At 28.6% G+C, this 18,764-nt stretch overlaps 3 protein-coding genes across 6 annotated transcripts in view; 2 read left to right on the forward strand and 1 right to left on the reverse strand.

Annotated features, from left to right (window-relative positions):
- The window catches only part of LOC145944907 (venom acid phosphatase Acph-1-like), a 48,760-nt gene that overhangs the window by 6,390 nt on the left and 23,606 nt on the right, over positions 1–18,764 (forward strand). The gene's annotated exons all lie outside the window — the stretch shown is intronic.
- On the forward strand, positions 2,467–7,067 carry LOC145944297 (venom acid phosphatase Acph-1-like). Of its 2 annotated transcripts, none has more exons than XM_083052558.1 (7): positions 2,467–2,680; positions 4,204–4,238; positions 4,596–4,700; positions 5,356–5,621; positions 5,912–6,068; positions 6,311–6,640; positions 6,749–7,067. In XM_083052558.1, the coding sequence occupies exons 1-7, from the start codon at positions 2,554–2,556 to the stop codon at positions 6,944–6,946; spliced, it is 1,218 nt and encodes a 405-aa protein (XP_082908684.1). In that variant the 5' UTR covers positions 2,467–2,553; the 3' UTR covers positions 6,947–7,067. The 2 variants fall into 2 exon arrangements, with proteins under 2 accessions (XP_082908684.1, XP_082908685.1); XM_083052559.1 differs by lacking the exon at positions 2,467–2,680 and adding an exon at positions 2,682–2,700.
- On the reverse strand, positions 7,545–17,856 carry LOC145944332 (uncharacterized). Its single transcript, XM_083052596.1, has 19 exons — positions 17,682–17,856; positions 17,419–17,529; positions 16,826–17,094; positions 16,302–16,585; positions 15,984–16,189; positions 15,662–15,894; positions 13,973–14,096; positions 13,654–13,764; positions 13,050–13,318; positions 12,507–12,790; positions 12,186–12,391; positions 11,863–12,096; positions 11,262–11,323; positions 9,931–10,054; positions 9,664–9,774; positions 9,056–9,324; positions 8,495–8,778; positions 8,161–8,366; positions 7,545–7,766 (listed from the first exon to the last, which is right to left on the reverse strand). Exons 1-19 carry the CDS (start codon positions 17,787–17,789, stop codon positions 7,545–7,547), a joined length of 3,717 nt encoding a protein of 1,238 aa, XP_082908722.1. The 5' UTR covers positions 17,790–17,856.

The raw sequence follows: 18,764 nt of genomic DNA on the forward strand, positions 1-18,764 counted from the left end.
ACCATCTATAATTTAATAGACCACGCAATTTTACTATCTGATGATCAATTTCACCGGGCTAATATTGAGACTGTCAAAAATATTTTAATCAATAATAGTTTTCCTAAACACCTTATCAATAAATATGTAAATAGAAGAATCAACTTTTTAAAAAATGACGGCAACGATAGTTTTCTTGAATCTGTTAATAATGTTGGTTCTAACTTGCATCAAAAAAAAGCACGTGTTATTCCGCTTCCATACGTTGAAGGTGTTAGTGATGATATTAAACGTTCACTTAAAAAAGTGAACATAAATGTCGTCTACAGCCTACCTAAGAAATTAAATACGTTAATCAAGCGCGGAAAAGACAAATTAAGTAACGAGGTTCGAACTAATGTAGTTTATAAGATTGATTGCAAGGATTGTGATGCGTCTTATATTGGCCAAACAAAGAGGCATTTATGCACGAGAGTTAAAGAACATTTTAATAACATAAAATTGCATGTGACTAATCACTCCGTAATTAGTAAACATAAATGTGAATTTGGACACGAATTCAACTGGACATCACCGATCATCTTGCATAACGAAAAACATATAAGAAAGAGAGAGATTGCTGAAATGTTTTTGATTAAGAAGCATGACAATACAATTAATTTGCAACAAGACACAGAAAATCTGACAAATATTTATGATAAAATTATAAAGGTCGTATAAACATCTTTTTGACTGTTAATTTAGTTGTTGACTGATCATCACAGCTATGAGACGTGTTTTCTTTGATTGTCTCTATTTACATTTTATTACTTAGATGATTTAGATTTATATATTTATAATTTAACCACCACATCGTTTATTAATTAAGTAAGTTCTTTTGTAATTTCAGTTTTATTTTATTTTTTATATGCGTTTTAAATGTAAAAATTACTTGTCAATCCTTTGTTATAGTGTTTTTCACTTGATAAGGACCACAACCAAATGGTCGAAACGTTGTGAACATAATTGAATAAACTTTTGCTAGTTACGTCGAATTTAAGTCTACCAATTAAAATTAATAATTCATCTCTTGTATATTTTGACAATACATTGTTTGCAGAATATTGTCGTATCAAGCAGACACCAGCGTATAAATTCTTGTATTTAACATGCATATTAATATAAAAATGCGCCGCGTAGGGTCCGCGCTGACATAGTATCGACTTTTAATATTTTAAGACGAGCCAAAAATTCATCTTTTGTATATTTCAATAGTACAATGTTTGCAGAATATTTTGATACCAAGCAAACACCAGCGTACAAATTCTTTTATTTAATATACATAATATAAGAATGCGCCTCATAAGGGTCTGCGGCGACATGGTGACTTTTAATATTTTATGACGAGCCAAAAATTCATCTTGTGTATATTTCGATAGTACATTGTTTGCAGAATATTTTGGTACCAAGCAGACACCAGCGTACAAATTCTTTTATTTAATATACATAATATAAGAATGCGCCGCATAGGGTCCGCGGCGACATAGGCCCATATTCTGGATCTTCCTTTATCGATAAAAAAAGATCCAGAATATGGGCCATTGTGTCGACATTTAATATTTTAAGACGAGCCAAAAATCCATCGAAATATACGAGCGAATTTTTGGTTAGTCTTTAAAACCGACACTGTGTTGCCTCGGATTCTATGCGGCACATTCTTTTATTATGTATATTAAATAAAAAGAGTTGTACGCTGATGTCTGCTTGGTACCAAAATATTCTGCAAACAATATACTATCGAAATATATAAGAGATGAATTTTTGGCTCGTCTTAAAATATTAAAAATCGATACTTTGTTGCCGCGGACTCTATACTGCGCATATATAAATTAGGTATTAAATAAAAGAATTTGTACGCTGATGCCTGCTTGGTACCAAAATATTCTGCAAACAATGTACTATCGAAATATATAAGCGATGAATTTTTGGCTTGCCTTAAAATATTCAAAATCGATACTTTGTTGCTGTGGATGCTTTGGGGCGCATTTTAATCGATAAAAAAATCTATACAATTATTTAAAATAGTATATACTTATTTATAAATAATTATTTATCTCACTAATACTGTCAGCTTAGAAACCATGTTGAAAATATTTGTTATTGTCTGATCACGGAAGTCAAGCAACGTTGGGCAAGTTCAATAGTATTTACTTAGATGGATGACCGCTTTGGAATACCGTGTAATGGTGTAACTTCTTTTTTATTTATTTATTTATTTTTTCTTTTAGAAAACAAAATCTATAGCTAATTAATACGGAAACAAATATTTATTTGTAAGTATCGTTTGCAAAAGAAAAAACATAATAGCTCAAATAAAAATAGACTCATTGTCAGTATGAGATTGACATTTTCTTTTATACATTATGCAAGTTACGTAACTCCTACGTAATCTGTCATGCGCAACTGCAGCACTTAAACTTGAGCTAGACTAAACTGTGATTAGAAGCATTCGATCAGTACGCTTCCCGATGCGGATGCATTAACATCTATGTAAGAGTGGTTGATTAAAAATTCAGATTTTTCACAAACACGATAATGACGCAAGATTATGTTTTGTCCCGTCATCGTTCGACGCTGCTGTTTTTTCTTTACTACGCTGCATCGTCCATCGCAGTTGCACAATATTGCATGGAAAAAGAACTCGATTTGATTTGCGACGAGAGTATGTAAATGTCACGAAGTGTACGAATATACCTATGATTTTGTAGGTCGTATCGAATTATGCGAATAAGGAGCCTCGAGAGCAGTCCTTATCGATAATTATATGATAATTATTTTTTTTTATATAAATATCTTCAAGAATTTTTAAATCATGTTATTTAATTCGAATCTCACTAGGAGCTCTATTTAATATGTTTATTTACTGAGATTTGCCAAGTCTCAAAATACGCACTGCACAAGTTGCAGAACAATACTAGAGAGTATAACTATACTTTACTATTATATAATTTAATAGAAATATGGACATATGAATAACTTTCTTGAATAAAAGAAACGAAAAATTTAAATAAAACAATGAATTATTATATAAAAATAGTTAAAGTCAGCCCTTGAACTAAAGATAACAATGAATAAAATAGCATTAATTTAAAGTATTGTTATTATGTCAAATCGCTGACTTAATCCCGCTGAATTAACATATAGCATAAGCTAATCTCCTTTGCATGATTTTAATTGCAACAAAACACAGAAAAGGATTTAATTAATGTATTAATAATTCAGATATATTAATTTAACGTTTTAACATTCACATACATATATATAATACAATATGTACATCCCACGTGCGCCTGATCGTTGAAAATCGAACATCTTTCTACCTAAATATAAAATTTTCGCGTCATCAACGTTTAATAAATATTTGCCTTTGCGATATTAAAACAGTAAGTTCAAAAATATTATTATCAACCATTGATGTGATATTTTTAATATAAATATAAATTAACTTTAGATTATAAAATCTGAGTAAAAAAATCGAACATATAATATAATAAATTTAAAAAATAATAAATTAAATATAATAAAATAATTTAAACTTGAAATTATCAAAATAATTTGCTTCGCTCAGTTGTATAAAGCCATTGTAAGTTTAATTGATCTGTCACAATCAGTCTTTAATCTCTAATATTACCATTCTGATAATCTTTTTGCTTTTACTTTGTATCCTTCTATCGTTTCTAGCAGTTGCCCTTGTTATGGCCTTGCGCAGATAAAAGTATATATGTTTTATATTATCATTTCTTATTAGACAACAATCTTATTATTTACTGTTATTACAGAAAAATGTCTTTGATATATACATATCTTATATACACATTTCGAAACGAATATTATCGCAGTATTTTTTCGCGGAATTTCCATCGAAATATTCCATCGAGCTCTCAATAATTAAGAATGTTTGAGAATGACGGGTCTAAAGTAGTGGTAGACAGATAACGAAAGGACACATCGCATGATGATTTAAATACATTCTCCAGTGCCACATATTATTAGTCTGCGTATAGCCAGTATCTTATACACGTCTAGCGTATTTAATCTCGCTCGTCTCTCCTCGAGCAGATAAACGCTCTCTTATTTTTTTTCATAATCCGTACCACGTATTTGGAGATTCGCTTTATTATAGAAACATGTATCGCGTGTTTGTGCAAACGTTTGTGCTTTTGTTAAATTTATATATATCCTTAGGACAATCAGAACTTCATTTGGAACTAGTTCAAGTGGTAAGTGTAAAAATTTATATATATGACAATGTGATATTAGTATCTTTATGAAATTCTGTGATAATTGTGCAATTTATAAAATTTATATATATACATATATACAATATATATAAAATACACAATATATAAAATTCTGACGCAAGGAATTAAAAAAACTAAATTAGAATCGAGAGTAAAAGAAGTAATAATGAAGAAATAATATAACCTCTTTTTTTTATTAGCAAAAGATAGATTTGCTCTATCTTTTATTTAAATATCCATTTGATATAAAATATACTATTTTTAATATATATATATATATATATGTATATATAAGTGATAATAATGTAATGTAACATCGAATATCGCGTATATCAGTTGATGAGACATGGAGAACGGACACCGTTGCTTAAAGAAATGTATCCCAAAGATCCATATAACGTATCAACTTATGAACCATGGGGTATTGGCCAATTAACCAATGTAAGTAACGTATATATTAATAGTACGTAATATCATATTTATTAACATTTAATTATAATATTAATCTTAGAAGGGAGCACATATTTTTTGCAAAGATGTCATATGTTTTAATTTATTGTTTATTAACTTATGTTTATTTTATCGATCGATTAAAGCTTTTTTCTCTTATCTTATTTATTTCGTACGTCAAAGCAAGAGTCTGTGTTTGCGCATATATGTATTACTTACATATGTATTCTCAATTTTTTATTAAATCTGCTTAAATCACTCAATTTATGTTTTTTATGTTGCGCAGTTTGCATCAAATATTAATTAATTAAATATTTATATCTTTTGTTATCTCAGTCACACATACTAAATTAAACAAAAATTTTAGAAAGTTTTATGTCTACAATGTTATATAAACACTAATAAAATTTTGACCTGCAGACAATAAATAAAAAAATTATTATAAATTATTATAAAAATTAAATTTTATCTTTACAATTATCTCATAAAATAATATTTTTGTGTATTTTTATTATTAATATATTACTTTAGATATATTCAATATAAAAAATGCTCCTTTTTACCTTTATATGCTTTTGGCTTTATGTAGATGTTGAACTATCGATAAACTTTAAAAAATAAACGCACTTACTCCATAATTTTGCAGCAAGGAAAGCTGACGGAATATCAAATCGGTAGAATGTTGAGACAACATTACAACAAGTTTTTGGGACCAATCTATCATCCGCGTGATATCTATGCTGTCAGTTCTGATACCGATCGCACAAAAATGTCTCTCCAATTAATGTTAGCAGGATTATATCCTCCAGATACGATACAAACGTGGAATTCGGATTTACGATGGCTCGCTATTCCTACGCATTACGTGCCTGAAAGAGTGGACACGCTATTAAAGCCTGAACATTGTTCAATGTTAATATTAAACTTTTATTACAAATTTCGTGTATTGTGAAAATAATAGCATTTCTCAAAATTTATTAGTAGCTTCTTGCATTATTAATATCTTAATTGCACGCAGTGCTAAAAATAAAAAAAAAAATTTGTCTATAATAATATTTTAATATTTGGAAATATTCTAGAAATATTTGGGAATATTTATAAATATTCTTTTTTTTAATAGTTATATATTTCAATTTACAAACATTATGTTAAAAAATCTGAACTTTTCTAAGAATAATTTATTAACATAATATTTTTTTTAGCTACAAAACAGCTTTAACAGAAGTAAGAAAAATGAAGGAGGTCCGCGATAAATTTGCAATTTATAAAGACTTCTTTAAATTTTTAAGCGAAAAAACGGGATTAGTCATCGAGGAACCACATCTTGTTTACGAAGTTTTCAATTTATTAACAGCGCAAGTAAGTCAAACTTTTTTAAGGTAAATATATTGATTTATATAAAAATATTTTACATATCGGATCAATTTACTCTTTCGTGAAAAATTTAATTTTGTTTTTCTTTCTCTTTGTCTTTCTTTTTATAATATTATCGAAAATTATTTAATAGTTCAAATGTTCAAATCCATATATTTAAATATTGAAAATTTTTAATTTTTATAAATATTTGATAACGATATATACTTTCGTTTCTCGTATTTCAGAAAACTATGAATTTAACTTTACCTGAATGGTGCACCGATGAAGTGTACCGAAAGATGCAGGATATAATCGTGCTAGAGTATGATATCCGTTCGCATACGTCTCAATTAAAGCGACTGAACGGCGGTATGTTGATCAAAAAGTTCATCGACAATATGAACGTGAAGAGCAATGATACGAATCCGCGCAAAATGTACGTGTACAGCGGCCACGAAGTGAATCTCGCGGCATTTGCCAGAGTACATAATATCAGCGAGCCGAGAATACCAGGTTACGGATCAACGTTTATATTCGAAAAGTTGCGAGACGAGCAACATAATCTTTACATCAAGGTAATTATCTCAATATCATTTAAAATCTGCAATTAAAACAAATTAAAAATTAAATTATATTTTAAACTGAAAATTATATTACTATCTGAACGTTTGCTTCCTTCGAAGATTATTCTGTGGACCGGTTCCACAGAAAAATTGATGACTATTAAGCTGCCAGGCTGTGACGCAATATGCCCTTTGAAAACTTATTTAGAGCTCGTTCGTGAAATGATACCTTCAGACCAGGAGACGACTTGTTTGTGGGATAATATAGTCAGAGCAGAACTATTGAACCTCTTCGCTGAAAAATTAAGTAGAAATTGATAAAATTTTGTATAGGTATTATAAATTATATAGAAAAATATATATTTTTGTACATTTTGTGCAAATAATAAAGTTTGGAAAATGAAAGAAAGAAATAAAATTGTGATATATCAAGCAAAAATTTATTAAATTGTTTTTGTTCTTTTTATAACACATTATATCTTCTTTGATATAGAGAGACTTTACCAAAATGTGAGCAAAATTACATAAAGATTATGTTCTATTTGATTGAGTGAAAAGAAACCAACCTTAATCTGCAACGTATTACACAATTAACAAAAAAGTTCATTTTGTTCAATTCTTTTTTGAATCGCTTAATATTGTAGTGTCGATAAAATATGATTTAGTGACATTTGAATATACAATATAACAATTAAATAAATAAATAAATAATATTTTTTTTTGAAAAATAACATTTATGTTTCCTTTATACAGAGCACTGCATAACTGCATTATTGCACTAAACTATTCACGTATATTCTGTCAAAACATGACAATATCATTTTTTTACTAAATTTAAATAGTAATGAATATTGAATATACTTTATGTATATAATATTCTAATTAGAGCATGCGTTATTGTTGTTTTATTTCTTCATTAAATTGATTTCTTGATTAAATTGTACATCGTGCTCTGCAACGTGGCAGAATATTCCGTATTAGCGTAATCCGAAGTTCGTCTCTTGTCGCAAACCATTTCTTCATCGGACGGAATCAGATCCTGAATTAGATCTAAGAACTTGTCGAATGGACAGAGTATTTCACAACCTGGGATCTGAAGCTCGTCGATGATCGGTGGAATGCCTCGATAATATAAAAACTATATAAAAGTCATTATATTTATAAAATTATAAAATAATAATTACCAAAACAAAAGCGATATGAATAATTAAATTCGTAATATATCTTTACACATTAACTGATAATTTAATCATTGGCACGATTATCTCACTTTGGTTGCATAAATATTTTTATGAAAAAAACTGATTGAAAATTTCACAGAAAACAAGGAGTGATAGATTAAAAACTATGATAATAGATAATAAAAAAATAATATTAATTGATGGAAACTCACATCGCAGATACGATATATTTATTATCAATTTCAAGATATTTTTTGTATCTCGAAGGACCATAGATTGAACTATTATCGGCGCGTAATTAATCAGACAAAGAAGAGACCAAAAAAATATTATGTTTGATAACACACTCACCTTAACGTAATACTGTTTGCCTTGCTGTAATAATTCTAAAATAACCGCGCTGGAATACTCAGGTACATGAGGCTTGTACAAATTAAATGCGTGCAACATTGTCGCAATATTACTTTCGTGACCACTGTATAAATAAAGTTTTGTATCCGGTGGCTTTGGATTTTTCGCGGCTATCATATTGCCTAATATTGCGCGAATCATCGGGCCTGAAACAAAAAAGTCCTCTTACAAATATATATAAGAAATATATATAATATACAAAAATATACAAAAATATATATAACAAAGATTTATAAATACAACTTGAAGATCAAATTTTTTAAATATATCTTACCAGCGTAGAGCCTTTTTATTAAAGGAGTAAAATTGGCAATATCGTATGCGACTACAATTCCATCGAACAGTGGACCGTCAGGGAAGTAATCGTACGCCCATTTGGGAAGAGTTAGATTCAGGGACGACTCCGATACAAAAGTATGATATAAATAATACAAATCCAAAGGCTTCTCGATTATCTTACCCGTTAGATCGGTCAACTTGCTCATTATGTCGGTAAATTGAGACATTTTCTTTTTTATTTCTGGCAAATTTAGTATACGCTCGTACTCATCGAGGAATCTAAAAAAAATCTTAGGTATAGATTTCGTTTCCCTTTTACATAAATCTATATAAAAGCTTGAAAATATATTTATCTTTATATCTATGCAATTATAGTATCTAAAATTGTTTTTTTTTGTAATACTTTTTTTAAATTCTTTTTCTAAATATTGTATTTTACCTGTATTTGTTTTTTTCGGAAATACATATATCAAAGATCTAGATACTCCCATTTAAACGATAATTTTCTACTTGCGGCTTCCTTTGATTTATGTTTAATGACATTAATTAAACTTACTGTGGACATTCGTCACTCAAGAAAAAATTGTCGTCGACACGTGGCACATAGGTCGCCGGAATCGGTTGCCAATTTAAATCAGTGTTCCATCGTTGACGAGTATCTGTAGGCGGAAACAAGGAAGCTAGAACAAGTTGTAGGGACATCTTCGTTCTATCATAATCCGAACTGCGAGCCATGACGAGCTTTGGCAAATACAAATCGCCCAGGAAGTCTTTATATCTGTTGCGCAAGACTTGTCCCAATTCATATTCGCGTTTCTTGCCTTGCTGTACAAATAATTGTGAAAATGGATTAATTAATTTTAAATTGTATTAACATTTAATTACATATTTATTTTAATTTTAAATCAATATATTTTGCATTAGAAAGAAGGAATAGAAACTTATTTTAAGAAATTTAATTTTTTTAAGGGAGAAAAGAAAAGCATGTTAGCTTTATAATTTCTAAACAATTTTGAAAATTTTGATTTTCAATTTTTAAAATGTAAACATTCAATTTTACAGATATTGGCTTATAAATTTTTCGTTAATTCATTCTTTTACTACTACCACTTTCTTTCAGAAAATAAATAAATAAGTGAGATAAAATAAAACTACATTACTTACACTGGTCAACTGAGCGAGGCCTGTCGGAAAAAATGAATAATTTACATATGGATCGTTTGGAAACATTTCATATCCGTTGTTATCGGGTGTCCGATCGCCATGTCTAGATACCTATATAAAAATTGAATAAAAATAATCATTTCTAGCTATTTGCAATCGCAGATTTTAATAATTTAGAAAGAAGTTATTGATTTTAATTTTATTTTAAGCGCTAAATGTTATTTTATCTCAAATTAAAAAAATTTATTAACAATATATATGACTTACTACATTAACTAATTTCAGCTCAGGTTGTATACTCGCGATCAAAATCGTGTTTAGACTTATGACTAGTGCAATCGACAAATAATTGTTGAGAATGCCGAACGACATCATGTTACTGATACCTAATCTGAAAATGTAATGCCATTAGACTTATAGTTAATTCCCATTCGAGAATGATAAATGTCGTGATACCGATAAAACTGATAAAACTCTTTCATATAAACAGCTGTAAAAATGTACATAAAAATTATGTTCCTTTGTTCGGAATAAACGTATGAGAGATAGCATGCTTACGTAAATCATAAAATAAATGCAGGATAAAGAAACAAGTAAGAGTAAAGAGTTTAAAACGTTTTTTTTTAATAATGTTGTAAAAAATAAAAAACTTCTTATATAGCTGAAGAAACACTTGTAACTGTGGAAAAATAACATATTTATATTTATGTACATGTAATTATGTTAATTACATATATTTTTAACGAGACTTAAATTTGCTCGAGTTGGCCTTTTTCATGAAACATTTTGATAAAAGGCTTTTTTCTTAACGTAGTGATAGTAAGTATTCCTTAACTTCCGATGAAAATCCATAAAAGTATATATAAATCGAATAAATGAATTGATTCATCTGATAAAATATTTTGAACAGTTAGATTGAATATATTCGCTATTCGATCACAACTTGTAACTACAGATTACTGATTTACAGAGTCAGTTCACGACTCTCACTGATAAATTCTTCTATCAGTGTATTATTGAATATATTCAAGTATTATATAAATATACAAATAACTTCTCAGAGATTTTCTTGTATACTTTGTAATTCGTTTATTTATGTATTTTTATTTTAAAACAAATTCGTACAGATACAAATTCTATCTATGTATATATAAATTGTTAAACTATATCAAAGACTTAAATGTTATTTTATATATTTATCTTTGATATATAACAATTATAAATTAAGACATTTTACTTTAATATAACTTTTAATTTACAAAAAAAATTTGTTAGTGTGGAAAAGAAAATAACGTCTTTCACAATTATTGATGAAATATTATTATTATTATGTTAATTTAGAGTTAACATTTCTAAATAATTACGCAAGTTTAATCAAAATATTTGAAACCAATAAAAATTAACATATCTCTCTCACTCTATATTTCTCTGACAATGGACATTAATTACGAACATTTTTTCGGAAATCTCTCTCTCAATAATTGAAATAAAATATATCTTTGATTTTTTTATGCAGCACTAATTAGACTTTATTGAATACCAAAATATGAAGAATCATGAAAGATTTTTCTCATATTTCCATACATATGAATACTCACTTGAAGTGCTGCGAATTCATCGCGAGAAATATTAGAAGAGATTGTTTATAATTATTAATTATATAAATTGCGATAGAAATATAAAAAAATATTTAGACATCAAAAAGAGAATGCTATATAAATTGAATTATTAATCTATTTTTTATAATTATAGTTTTCAAAAATTTTATTTAAAAAATCAGTATTGAAGCAACAAATAGTAATTCTTTAAAGTGCGTATTTTTATATATTTGTTTTATAATACACTTCGCTTTATTTATATAAACAAAATAAACAAATACATATATTCGTATATTTACACACACACACACACACACAAAGATTCTCATGACTTATGAAAATAAATATCCGTCAATTATAACATCTATCAGTTTCACTTTTTTATTGAATCATTCTAATATAGTTTTAATGATTATTGAGTTTATGTATATGTTTTAATGTTCATGGCAATTGAATAAAAAAAAAAAAAGAAAGAGAAGAGTTTTGTAGAAAACAATCTGATCGCAATGTTCATGATATAATGTAACTAATTTAATTAATTTTATTTGCGATATTTTTATCTCGCCTGAGCACATTAGCAAAGTGTATGCGTTATTGCCTATGTGTTTTTATCTACTGCAAATGTCTTAATTAAGTTGTACACGCTTTTCTGCAAATCAACAGGATCTTTTATGTGGGCAAAATCAGGCCCCTGTCTTTTGTCACAAATCATCTCATTGTCTAATGGAATCAAATCTTTAATTAAATTCAAGAATTTGTTGAAAGGACAGAGAACATCGTAACCTGGGATTTGAAGTTCCTCGAAAATCGGCGGAATGCCACGATAATATAGGAACTGCGAAAATTCATCGCGCGATATAAATAATTAGATTTGCATTACGTCTCTTCATTATTGAATAATGCAATTATTGATGACACACTCACCTTGACATAATACTCTTGATTGATCTCTTGCAATTCTATAACAATTGCGCTAGAATACGCGGGGAAATGTGGCTCGTATAAACCGAAAACTTCCAACAAAATCGCAATAATACTATCGTGACCACTGTATAAATAAATTTTTGTATCCGGTGGGTTCGGATTTTTTGCGGCTATCATATTGTCTGCTATCGCGCGAACCATCGGGCCTGAAATAGAAAAAAAAACCTCTTACAAATATATATTACGCGAGAAAGATATATATATATAACAATTATAAATACAACTATAAAGAAAATTTATCTGCATATATTATTCTCTTACCAATGAAGAGTCTTCTTATTAAAGGATTATAATTCGCAACATTATATGCAAATACAACTCCATCCAAGAGTGGACCATAAGGAAAATAATCGTAAGCCCATTTGGGAAGGGTTAGATTCATGAACGACTCCGAAAGAAAAGTCTGATATAAATATAATAAATTCACAGATGTCTCGATATTCTTACCAGTTAGCTCTGTCAATTTGCACATTACGTCCTTAAATTGAGACATTTTCTTTTTCATTTCGGGCAAATCCAGTATACGATAATACTCGTCGACGTATCTAAAAGAGATCTTATATATATATCGTTTTTGCTTTTACCTTTAAGTTTGAAGAAATATTTATTTTTATCTTTGGAATTATAATTTCTAAAATTGTTTTCCTTTTAGAACATTAATTTTTTTATTTATTTCGTGAATATATAAATATATAAATATTATATTTTACTTGTATTTTTATTTATTTATTTTTTAAAAATACATATAACAATTTTTTATTTGTTGCTTTTCTTCATTTATCTAATGACATTAGTCAAACTTACTTTGGACACTCGTTACTCAAGAAAAAAATGTCGTCGACACGTAGCACATACGTCGCCGGAATCGGTTGCCAATTTAAATTAGCGTTCCATCTTTGACGAATATCCGTAGGCGGAAACAAGGCAGCTAACACAAGTTGCACGGACATCTTCGCTCTATCACTATCCCAACTGTGAGCCACGACGAGCTTCGGCAGATACTGATCGCCCAGAAAGTCTTTATATCTGCTACGCAAGGCCTGTCCCAATTCATATACGCGTTTCTTGCCTTGCTGTAAAAATAGTGAAAATAATTTAGAAAATAGATTAATTAATTTTAAATCGTATTAACATAATAGTTCACATTTACTTTAATAGATCAATATATTTTGCATTAAATAAATTGACAGAAATATTTTCTTCGTGAAGAAAGAAAAATATACTAATTTTATAATTTCCAAAAATTGTGAAGTAAGATTTGTAAGTTCTATGTATCGAGTTTTGAAACGTAAACATTTAATTTTGCAGATATGGTTTATAATATTTTCATTAAATTATTATTTTGACTCTTATCAAATTTTTTCATAAAATATCAAAATGAGATAAAATTGCATTACACATTACTTACATTAGTTAATTCACCGTAACCTATTGGAAAGAATGAATAATTTATATATGGATCGTTCGGAAACATTTCCTGTCTATTTTTATCGGGTGTTCGATCGCCATGTCTAAATAACTAAATAAAAGTTGAATGAAAATAATTACTTTTATATATTTTCGATATATTTATATACATATTTGCAAATATATATATATATATTTTATATATTTGCAAATTTAAATATTACGAAAACAGAATTTAGTATATATTATATTAATTATAAGTGCTAAATAATATCTTATCTTAAATTTAAGAAAAATTACCAATAATGTCTGTCTCTTACCACATTAACTAACTTCAGCTTAGGCTGTATACTCACGATTAGCATTGTGTTTAGACTTACGACTATGAGAAGCGACAAATAATTATCGAGAATGCAGAACGACATCATGTTACTGATACCTAATCTGTAAATGTAATGCTATTAGACTTATAATTCCCATTCGAAAATGATAATTGTCGTAAAACTGATAAAAACCCTTTCATATAAACAGCTCTAAAAGTATACATAAAAATGATAATTCTTTGTTCGGAATAAATGTACGAGAGATAGCATGATTACATAAACTATAAAATGAATGCAAGTTAATGATAAATAGCAAATAAGGATATAGAGTTTAAAACTTTTTGATATATGTGTAAAAGATTAAAACCTTATTTGGATTAAGAAGCACTAGTTACTAGTAACTATGTGTGGAAACGTCTTACATCCTACATGTATATATACATATACATATACAAAACTAAAGGTTTGTTTGCGTCGCGTGCCCCAAGCATGCCCCAACATGCTTCTTCTCACTTCAATGCGCTTTAATGGAGCGCATTAGAGTGAGAAGAAGCATGTTGAGGCATGCTTGGGGCACGCGACGCAAACAAAGTATTATTTTTTATTAGCTATTAAGAGTAATACTTAAAGTATTACTTTTTATTAGCTATTAAGAGGGAAAGGCTTCTTATCAAAAAGTTTCATAAAGAAGATGAGCCAATGAGCCTGTGAAGTCTCGTTAACAATTTATACATGTAATTATGTAATAACAATATCTTAGTTTCGTTTAAAAATCCACCATAGCCTATTTGTTTAGCGAATTAACTCATCTAGCAAAATATTAAATAAAGCTAAATCGAATACGTTCGCTATTTGATTACAAACTAATGATTTTAATGGAGATATCAGATTCTGGTATCTCCATAAAAATCATTAGTTTGTAATCAAATTCTGATTTATAGACTCTGATCACAACAGATTCTTGTATCAGTACATTATTAAGCATCAAATTATAAATATATGAATATAAGTACACAAATATAAATCTTAAAAAATTTTTTATACTTTGTAATTTGTTTATTTTATTTAAATAATAATGCTTGGATATAGAAAAAAGAATGTTATATAAATTGAATTATTAATTTTTATTTTTATTTTTTATAATATTTATTATTTTTAAATATTTATTTACATTTAAAAAATCTGTAAAAAAGCGACAAATCGTAATTTTTTAAAGTATACCGTTGTACATGTTTATTTTATATTACTTATGACGCTTTTTTATCTGAACAAAATGAACAAATATATTTATATATATTTACACACACACACACACACACACACACACACACACACACACACACACACACACACACACACACAATGAATATAGAAAAGAATAAGAGACAAACAAGAATCTCATTAGAACAACAAGTATTCATCAGTTTCTCTTAACAGTATCCATCAGTCTCACTTCTTTATTGAATCATTTTAATAAACTTAATGATCGTCGAGTTCATGTATATATATTTTTAAATGTTAAGTATGGCAATGGAATAAATAAAGATGAATAAAAAAGAACATCTTTGTAGAAAATAATTTGATCGTGATGTTCATAATATAATGTAATAAATTCAATTAATTTTATTTGCGATACTTTCATCTCGCACCTGCACACATTAGCAACGTGTACGCGTTATTGCCTATGTGTGTCTATCTATTACAAATGCCTTAATTAAGTTGTACATGCTTTTCTGCAAATCAATAGGATCTTTTATGTGGGCAAACTCAGGTGTCTGCCTTTTGTCGCAAATCATTTTGTCATCAAATAGAATCTGATCTTCAATTAAATCCAAGAATTTGTCAAAAGGACAGAGAACATCGTAACCTGGGATTTGAAGTTCCTCGAAAATCGGCGGAATGCCACGATAATATATCAACTGCGAAAATTCATCGCGCGATATAAATAATTAGATTTGCATTACGTCTCTTCATTATTGAATAATGCAATTATTGATGACATACTCACCTTGACATAATACTCTTGATTGATCTCTTGCAATTCTATAACAATTGCGCTAGAATACGCGGGAAAATGTGGCTCGTATAAACCTAAAATTTGCAAGAAACTTACAATATTACTATCGTGACCACTGTATAAATAGATTTTTGTATCCGGTGGGTTAGGATTTTTTGCCGCTATTATATTGTCCAATATCGCGCGAATCATCCGGCCTGTGAAATAGAAAAAAAACCCTCTTAAAAGTATATATTGCGTGAGAAAGAGATAAATACAATTATAATTACAACTATAAAAAAAATTTGTCTGCATATATCATTCTCTTACCACTGTAAAGTCTTCTTATTAAAGAATTATAATTTGTAAAACTATATGTGAATACAAGTCCATCCAACAGTGGACCATCAGGAAAATAATCGTAAGCCCATTTGGGAAGGGTTAGATTCATGAACGACTCCGAAGCGAAAGTTTGATATAAATATAATAAATCCGTAGGCAACTCGATATTCTTATCAGTTAGCTCTGTCAACTTGTTCTTTACATCCTTAAATTGAGACATTTTCTTTTTCATTTCGGGCAAACCCAGTATACGATAGTATTCATCGAAGAATCTAAACAAGACCTTAGATATATATCATTTTCCTTTATCGCATAAATCTTTGAGTTTGAAGAAATATTTATCTTTATATTTGGAATTATAATATCCAAAATTGTGTTCCTTTTAGAACATTTTTTAATTTATTTTCTAAATATTGCCTTTTATTTGTATTTATTTTTTTTCTAAACATACATATAACAATTATTTTGTTTGCTGTTTTTATCATTTATCTACAGATATTAGTCAAACTTACTGTGGACACTCGTTACCCAAGAAAAAATTGTCGACGACACGTGGCACATAGGTCGCCGGAATCGGTTGCCAGTTTAAATTAGCGTTCCATCTTTGACGAATATCCGTAGGCGGAAACAGGGCAGCTAAAACGAGTTGCAGAGACATTTTCGTTCTATCAGTATCCGAACTGTGAGCCACAACGAACTTCGGCAGATACAGATTGCCCAGAAAGTCTTTATATCTGCTGCGCAAGGCTTGTCCCAATTCATATTCGCGTTTCTTGCCTTGCTGTAAAAATAGCAAAAATAATTCAGAAAATAAATTAATTAATTTCAAATCGTATTAACATAATATTTACTTTAATTTTGAATTAACATATTTTGCATTAAAAATGTGGACAGAAATTTTTTCTTCGCGAAGAAGGAAAAATATATTAAACCTCATAAATTCCAAAAATTGTGAAATAAGATTTGTAAGTTTTATTTACCGATTTTTGAAATGCGAACATTCAATTTTATAGATATGGCTTATAATATTTTCATTAAATTATACTTTTATCATATTTTTTTCATAAAATATCAAAGTGAGATAAAATTATATTACATTACTTACACTAGTTAATTTACCGTAACCTATCGGAAAGAATGAATAATTCAAATATGGATCATTCGGAAACATTTCGTGTCTATTTCTCTCGGGTGTTCGATCACCATGTCTAAATAACTAAATAAAAGTTAAATGAAAATAATTACTTTTAGATATTTTTGATTGCAAATTTAAATATTTCGAAAACAGAAATTAGTATATTATATTAACTGCTAAATGATATCTTATCTTAAATTAAAGAAATATTAACAATAATGTCTGTTACTTACCACATGAACTAATTTCAGCTCAGGCTGTATACTCACGATTAGAATCATGTTTAGACTTACGACTATAAGAAGCGACAAATAATTATTGAAAATGTTGAACGACATCATGTTACTGATACCTATTCTGTAAATGTAATGCTACTAGATTTTTAGTGAATTTCCATTCGAGAATGATAATTGTCGTGATAAAACTGATAAAATGTCTTTCGTATAAACAGCTCTAAAAGTGTACACGAAAATTATATTTGTTTGAAATAAACGTACGAGAGATAGCATGATTACGTAAACTATAAAATGAATGCACGATAATGATAAAAAGCAAATAAGGGTATAAATTACAAATTCAGAAGGAGGCTATATGGAGCCACGCGTAGGGTGTAGGTACGCAAATACTAAAAACAAACTTGTTGGAATAACAAATTTATTAAATCTAAACGTTTCGGTCCTTTCTTTGGACCTTCTTCAGTAAATTTAATACAATAAATTATAATGTGGGATCTACATACTGACGCACGCAGCGCAAAAAGCCGTGAGCCCCCCGATCGATACCCCACTAAGTAGACAAAGTGAAATAATATGTCATGAGGTACTCAAAAGTGGACTCTAATGAAGAGTATAGTGAGGAATTTCCGACAGGGGGCTCACTCTTACTCACACATTAGTAGATCCCACATTATAATTTATTGTATTAAATTTACTGAAGAAGGTCCAAAGAAAGGACCGAAACGTTTAGATTTAATAAATTTGTTATTCCAACAAGTTTGTTTTTAGTATTTGCGTACCTACACCCTACGCGTGGCTCTATATAGCCTCCTTCTGAATTTGTAATTTATCAATGCAGGGGGCCTACATTGTTGACTTATTAAGGGTATAAAGTTTAAAACTTTTTTAATATGTTGTAAGAGATAAAAAGCTTTATTTGAATTAAGAAGCACTAGTAATTTATAGAAACGTCCTACATTTATATATGTATGTATATATTCATGTAATTATATTAATTACATGTATAAATTGTTAACGAGACTTCACAGTTTCATTGGTCTTCTTTGTGAAACTTTATGATAAGAGGCCTTTCGCTTAATA

This window comes from Prenolepis imparis, unplaced genomic scaffold, assembly GCF_030444845.1.
Source record: "Prenolepis imparis isolate NDT839.2.m4 unplaced genomic scaffold, iyPreImpa1.0 SCAF_13, whole genome shotgun sequence".
NCBI classification, from domain to species: domain Eukaryota; kingdom Metazoa; phylum Arthropoda; class Insecta; order Hymenoptera; family Formicidae; genus Prenolepis; species Prenolepis imparis.

Excerpts from the sequence above, each read along its gene's own strand:
- LOC145944332 (XM_083052596.1), bottom strand. The coding sequence starts at position 17,789 with ATGATGTCGTTCAACATTTTCAATAATTATTTGTCGCTTCTTATAGTC. Across the intron at positions 9,325-9,663 it reads GCCTCGCTCAGTTGACCAGT|CAAGGCAAGAAACGCGAATA; the intron begins GTAAGTAATGTA and ends TTATTTGTACAG. Across the intron at positions 8,779-9,055 it reads TTGAGTGACGAATGTCCACA|ATTCCTCGATGAGTACGAGC; the intron begins GTAAGTTTAATT and ends GATTTTTTTTAG.
- LOC145944297 (XM_083052558.1), top strand. The coding sequence starts at position 2,554 with ATGACGCAAGATTATGTTTTGTCCCGTCATCGTTCGACGCTGCTGTTT. Across the intron at positions 4,239-4,595 it reads ATTTGGAACTAGTTCAAGTG|TTGATGAGACATGGAGAACG; the intron begins GTAAGTGTAAAA and ends CGCGTATATCAG. Across the intron at positions 5,622-5,911 it reads AAGCCTGAACATTGTTCAAT|CTACAAAACAGCTTTAACAG; the intron begins GTTAATATTAAA and ends TATTTTTTTTAG.